The sequence below is a fragment of the Protobothrops mucrosquamatus genome, unplaced genomic scaffold, assembly GCF_001527695.2.
Source record: "Protobothrops mucrosquamatus isolate PMUCROS unplaced genomic scaffold, P.Mucros_1.0 scaffold267, whole genome shotgun sequence".
In the NCBI taxonomy this organism is placed as follows: domain Eukaryota; kingdom Metazoa; phylum Chordata; class Lepidosauria; order Squamata; family Viperidae; genus Protobothrops; species Protobothrops mucrosquamatus.
This window is the reverse complement of record NW_015386612.1, coordinates 182,866-190,143: the sequence shown is the minus strand read 5'-3', so window position 1 is coordinate 190,143 and position 7,278 is coordinate 182,866. Positions and strand designations below refer to the sequence as shown.

The following is a 7,278-nucleotide window of genomic DNA, read 5'->3' as shown; positions in this document are numbered from 1 at the left end:
CTCCCACTCCTAACCCACCGAGACGCCGCAGCATGATACCGTGGTCTACAGTATCAAAAGCCGCTGAGAGGTCCAAAAGAACAAGGACAGAGGAGTAACCTCTGTCCCGGGCCCTCCAGAGATCGTTAACCAACGCGACCAATGCCGTTTCCGTGCTGTGTCCCGGCCTGAAGCCCGACTGGTATGGGTCTAGATAGACATACGGTATGTGTTTAAATTTTGTAGGAAGCAGTGATGACGTAGGTAAATTATGGTGGGACAATGGTGAAAATGTCCGCATTAAATAGTTTAACATTTCCAGTGAATGTGATAGTGCAGGTGCGGCAGATTTGAAAAAAAAAAAAAGGAAATAGCCAGGAAGAAGATATCACTTCAGTGCATGCTGTATTTCATTCATTTGATTTAAAGAACCATTCTAGAGCTAAAACCGCAGAAAATAATGTTCAAAATTGCCTTATTCTGTGGATGACATCTTAGGCAATTAGTAATAGTAAATATAAGGAAAAACAGATGACCTGTATTTTTCTTCCCATTCTGATGAAAACTGGGAATTGGTGATTCTAAAGATTATATACAATCCTTACAATATCATAAATCATATAAACACGGTTTGACAACTTGAAACAATGCTTTTTGCATATCTGCATGGAAAAGTGGCAATATTCATAAATAAGCACAAATCTCATAGTGATCAATTAGATCAGGGGTGTCAAACTGCTGGCCCTGCCGAAACCACACCCACCCCAGCAATGGGGAAAAACTCATGATATGTTGCGACACGTCACGAGACATTGTGAGTTTGACACCCCTGAATTAGACTATCAGAGCAGAATTTCAGCTGACACAAATTTCTTGACCACTGTTCACATTGGCATGCTTAGAATCAAGATTGTTTCCCTTGCTTCTTTTGTTAAAGAGGAACAAGTTTATACTGAAAAAGGTGAGGAACCAACTATATTTCTTGCTATTTTTGTGAAACATTCTATGGATGGATCGGGTATTTTCTGGGTAGGCTTAGTGAATTTATTTCGTTAATATTGGGATCCATTTCAGTACTTTTGTTTTTACCTCTGTACTGCTCAGGAGAAGATTCTCATTCAAAGTGGGCCTTTACCAGCAAATAAACAAGCATTTAAGCTTAACAAATGATTATTATAATTATATAATAATTATATAATAATAATTATAATTCAATCTTAGGGAAATGAAATTGGTAGGCACTCTTAATACTATCAGTCATTATAGAGCTGCACATTGGGAGGTTGAACAAGCCAGATAGTGCCCAAGAGCCATGTAAGATAATGGACTACTGTAAGTGTGAAATGGAAAAGAAACTTGAATGTATGAGAAACCACCATAAGTGACTGAAGGGCTGTGTTCCTTTAACTGATATTGCCGTCAGATAAAAATAATACATTCTACTGTTGTAGCAATGATATTGCTACCTGCTAGAGTGCAAATATCTTTTTGTATTGGTTAGTGAGTTCCTTCACATTGCTAGGAAATTGGCAGTTGCAAGAACCAAGTAAAGCACATATGACACAAGAAAACAACTGTACATCAGATTCCAACTGGAAACATTAAGTATACAAATAGAAAAGTGTCATCAACGTGGCACTTTTTTCTAAAAAATTCACAGCAAATGTAAGTATGAAAAGGATATAACATTATGCAAGATGATGTTATGCAAGATTTAACTGCTGGTTCAGTGTGAAACAGCTCTATTCACTAAGCAGAAAGCCAATTTCACATGCTCCATACTTATTTAGAAGTATGTGTTCACGCAGTATATAATGCTTTTCCTAGTTTAGGCAAATGATCTCTAATTAAAGATAATAGTGATAGAACCTTAGATCAGACTGTTTTCTACCCATTGACTTACGTTGAATTTCAATTATATGGTCAGTGGTTGTGTTAGCTTGGGAATTCCAGCCCAATGCATTTGTAAAACAGTTAGTTACAATTGGTAATAGTTATCCAAATTGCATAAGGCAGGCATAAATATTTCCTATCATCTATATTGAAATTGATAAGATATAAATTACAATGGCTATAAAAATCTATATAGGTAGTCCTCAACTTAAAACTGTTCAGTTAATCTTCAAAGTTACAGTGGCACTGAAAATAGGGACTTACGACCGTTTTTCACACATTGTTGCAGCATCCCCACAGTCATGTGAACGAAAATCAAGACACTTGGCACCTGACTTATATTTATGACGGTTGCAGGGTCCCGGGGTCATCTGATCACAAAGTCAATGGGGAAGCAAGATTAACTTAATCATGTTACTAACTTAACTTGGTGCAGTGATTCACTTAACTGTGGCAAGAAAGATCATAAAATGGGGCAAAACTCAACTGTCTTGCTTAGCAACAGAAATTTTGGGCTCAATCGTGGTTGTAAGTTGAGTACTAACTGTACACCCCCGTCAAAATGCCAGTTTTTTGAGATATAAAAAAAAAATCAGACCAAGATAAATCACTTCAGATTTTTTTCCACCTTTAATATACAACTCAGTTGAAAAACTCTACAATTCAATTGAAAAACAAATCTGTTCGAGGAAAAAATAAAAATAAGGCACCTACAATAACGTGGTTGCATAAGTGTACCTTAAAGTAATATATATTTTGTTGAAGCACCTTTTGGTTTTATGACTGCATTCGGTCTTTTGGGGTAGGAGTCTATCAGCATGGCGTATCTTGCCTTGGGAATATTTGCCTACTCTTCCTTGCAAAAGTGCTCCAATCAGTCAGATTGCAAGGACGTCTCCTGTGCGCAGCGCTCTTCCAGGTCACCCTACAGATTTTCAATTGGATTCAGGTCCGGACTCTGCCTGGGCCATTCCAAAACTTTGATCATCTTCTGGGGAAGACATTCTTTTGTTGATTTGGAGATATGCTTTGGGTCATTGTTGTGCTGAAGGGTGAAATTCCTCTTCATCTTCAGCATTTTAGCAGAGGCCTGAAGGTTTTTGTGCCAAAATTGATGGATATTTGGAAGTGTTCATAATTCCCTCCATCTCGACTAAAGCCCCTATTCCAGCTGAAGAAAAGCAGCTCCAAAGCATAATGCTGCCACCGCCATGCTTCACTGTGGGTACAATGAACACTAGGGTATGGTGTACAAAAACAACACCGATGCACGGTGTTGTTTTTGCACCAAACATACTTTTGGAATTCAAAAAAGTTCAACCTTGGTCTCATCAGAGCACAGCTTATTTTCTCACATGCTTTTGTCTGACTTGATATAGGTTTTTGTAAATATAGCCGGGCTTGGATGTTTTTCTTTGTAAAGAAAAGGCTTCCGTCTTGCTACCCTACTCCACAGCCCAGATAGATGAAGAATATGGAAGATTGTTGTCGCATCTAGTACACAAGCAGTACTTTCCAGAAATTCCTGCAGCTCCTTTAATGTTAAGTTAGCAGGAGCTGGGGCGAGGACAGGAACTCACCCTGTCGTGTGGAGCTCGGATCTTGAAATAGGTACCACTTTGGTGGGAAGATAACAGCATTCTGTGATGCCCTGCTGACCACATGACCTTGGAAACGTCTTTCGGACAGCTCTGGCTCAATGGCCTTGAAATGAAGATGAGTACTGCCCCGTATAGACGACAATAACTAGCAGAGTAAAATCCACAGGGACTTTTTTTTTAACCTTTATTGTTGCTGTAGGCCTCTTGGCAGCCTCTTGGACCAGTTTTCTTGTTGGTTTTTCATCAAGTTTGGAGGGACATCCAGTTCTTCTGCTGTGACATATTTTCTCCACTTGTGGATGACTGTCTTCACTGTAGTTCCATAGTATAGACAATGCGTGGAAAAAAAATTGTACCTTCTTCCTGATTGATACCTTCCTATGAAATCCCTTTGATGCTTTGTAAGCTCTGTGCAGACCATGGCTTTTGTTGTAAGAGGCAACTGAGTAAATGTCAAAAAAAAAATCTGACTAGAACAGCTGAACTTTATATAGGCTTGATCAGAGTCACTTTAATTGATGGCAAGTATGTATGGCCAACCTGTAAATGACTAACATCACTTGGAATGTTATTGGTTAATTTGTAACACAGCCATAGCCCTGCTTCTGAAAGGATGTGCGCATACTCATGCAACCATTTTATTGTAAGTATTTTATTTTTATTTCCTCCTCTAAACGATTTAAAGTTGTTTTTCAGTTGTATAGCTTATAGTTTGTATTAAAAGTGGAAAAAAATCTAAAGTGATTTATCCTGGTCTGATTTTTTTACATCTCAAAAATCTAGCATTTTAACCAGGGGAGTGTAGGCTTTTTATATCCACTGTATATATTTCTACAACAGTCTTAGTCTCCTCCAAATTTGTGTCTCACCTCACACACATATTAGGAAGTGATGTAAGTACACATATATGCAACAAACCACAATGATTTTCAGATCTGAACAAATGCAATCTTATTATATAAACTTTGTAATATGTTAGACACGTTCATATAATAATTCAAACATTTTCTTTGTACTTTTGGGTGAATATTGTTGGACACAAAGTCAAGGCAACTGAAGTTTTCTAATTCTGGTGGCTACTGATATGCCTAGCTTTTTCCAGTTTCACACTTTAAAGAGATACTGAATAACTGCACCCGTAGATCTCCCTACATAGTACCTTGGGGCTGCTGGATTGTAAGTCCTACCTATGTTAGTTGAAAATTAAAAGGAACTCATAAGCTGACATTTCTGGAGAACGTTGTTTGGAAAAGGTTGGAGTAAGATATCAAAGGAGTGAAAATGATTTTTATTCTCAAACCTTTCTCTTTTGTGTAGTAAAAACCTCAATGTACAAGTAATCCTCGACTTACAACAGTTCGTTTAGTGACCATTCAGAGTTACAACAACACTGAAAAAGTGACTTATGACCGTTTCTCACACTTATGACATTTGCAGCATTCCCATGGTCACGTGATCAAAATTCAGAGGCTTGGCAACTGGCATGTATTTATGGTGTCCCAGGGTTATATGATCACCTCTTGTGATTGTCTAACAAGCAGAGTCAATGGGGAAGCCATATTCACTTAACAACCATATTACTAACTTAACAGTTGCATTGATTCACTTAACAACTGTGGCAAGAAAGGCTGAAAAATGGGGCAAAACTCACTTAACATCTGTCTTGCTTATCAACAGAAATTTTGGGCTCAATTGTGGTTGTACGTTGAGGACTACTTGTATGATAACTGATGAATTACAAAACTTGCTTCCTTATTTGCTCTGATATTGTGGGGAGGAAGTTTCTTCTTCAGAAAAATGTGATCTCGTCCAAATTTTCAGAATATAGTTTTATTTGCCCTCTGAAAGAAGGGATAATATTTTCTTTTTAGTTTGTGTGCTTAATTTTAAATGAAGAGTGATTACCTGCTAATATGAATAAACTGATAGTTAGCATTTTATCCTGCTATTTCTCCAGGAACTCCAGGCAACTTACATGAAGATAACTCTTCACTTTATCCCCACCACATACCTGTGAGGTAGGTTGTGCTGAGAAATAGTGACACTATGATTTTATACATAACTAATTTTATATTTAAACCTGCATCTCCCTTGTTCCTCTATTTTGGAATATTGATCAAGCAGCTGTCAAGATACAAGAAGGAATTTCTAAGTTAACTTTCCATTTGCTTTGGATGATAACTCCAATAATTTTCAGATTCAAACATACTTTGCTAAATGAAACAACAAGTCAAAAAGGCCATTTTGACTATGGCACTCAGACTCTGGTGTTTGCAGGAATCAAAGCATCCATAACAAATGGCTGAGCAGGTTCTACTTGACCACATGCAATGACATAGAAATATATAGTTATAAATAGTCACAGCATAGCTTATAGGCATGCAGAATATTAATATTTTTGAAAGACACCTTGTATCCACTGTCCCATAATTAGTTTATTATTGAAAATTTATAACTTCTACAAGATCCGGCTTTGGAGAATTGTAGAATCTGGATTGCAGTGGATTCAACTTTCTTGTCTCCATTTTTGGGCTAAAGGTTCCAAGAATAATGAAATGGATGAAACAAGGAAACATATACCAGTCAAAATGAAGGAGCCTGCATATGTCTGTGTGTAATCATACAGCCAACCTGTAAGTAAGAGGAATAGCAGGATTTGGTTATTAAATCATTCTCATTTGGTATAGTTGTCTTTTCATATCATTACTAATGCAACACTTTTAAAAACCATGTAGGTACCTTAATAATACTGTGTTTGCATCATTTAACCTAAGTGGCAATAAAGATTGTGTTTTATATATTAATTGGTATAAATTGCAGGAACTGATATCTTATTCCAAGGTAAATATGTTTCATTCCTTTAATTTCTTCATGGCATGTTTATTAAATAATAATCTGTTTCAGTTTTTCTTTCACTGGTCTGTTAATTTTTCTGCTTGCTCAGTCTCTCTGTATTTTAGGATCTGCTACTGAATCCCACATTTGAGTATATTGTTCAACAGCAAACAAGAGATGGGGGCTTTTTGCAGTAGTATTGAGCTATGGAGTATTTGAGTTGTGCAGAAGATACAGTCTTGTGTTCAGACTAAACATTCTTATACACCCACATATAAGGACATTTTAACTTTAGTGAATTTTATGTAATGTATATAGAATGAATCCTAGTTATACTCTTTAAGGTGATGCTTCACAACTTCAAGTATTAATAATTTTGAAAATGGGCAAAACACACCTTTTGAAAAAACATAAATTCAGAGAAGTAATGCACTTCCCCTCCAGGGGGGGGATCCCCTGGAGGGGAAGGCCGAGGACTTTGCGCAATATCTGCATGACAAAGTCGCTCGGATCCGAGAAGGCCTTGACTCCGACTGGGTGGCCCCGGGGGAGGAGACGGGAGCAGGTCTTGAGACTGTTGTATGGGAGGAGTTTGACTCTGTGGCTCCCGAGGAAGTGGACAGGATCCTGGGGAGGCTGAATGCAACCACATGTTTACTGGATCCGTGCCCCTCCTGGCTAGTACTGGCGGCTCGGGAGGGTACACGAGCCTGGCTCCAGGGAATTGTAAACGCTTCTTTGTGGGAGGGTGCCTTCCCCGCGGCCTTAAAAGAGGCGGTGGTGAGGCCCCTCCTTAAGAAGCCCTCCCTGGACCCAGATGTATTGGCTAATTATCGCCCGGTCTCCAACCTTCGCTTTGTGGCGAAGGTTGTTGAGAGTGTGGTTGCGCAGCAGTTCCCTCGACACCTGGAGGAAACAGTCTATCTGGACCCGCTCCAGTCGGGCTTCAGGCCGGGATACAGCACGGAAA

The 7,278-nt window shown here is 38.5% G+C and overlaps 1 protein-coding gene across 1 annotated transcript in view; it reads right to left on the bottom strand.

Annotated features, from left to right (window-relative positions):
• Positions 1 to 1,398: 1,398 nt before the first annotated feature.
• Positions 1,399 to 7,278, bottom strand: part of SLC16A4 (solute carrier family 16 member 4) — a 20,814-nt gene continuing 14,934 nt past the window's right edge. The window contains exons 8-9 of the mRNA XM_029283894.1: positions 5,985 to 6,104; positions 1,399 to 1,445 (exon numbers count right to left, since the gene is read on the bottom strand). Of these exons, the coding sequence (XP_029139727.1) occupies positions 1,399 to 1,445; positions 5,985 to 6,104 (167 nt within the window). The remainder of the gene's footprint in view (positions 1,446 to 5,984; positions 6,105 to 7,278) is intronic.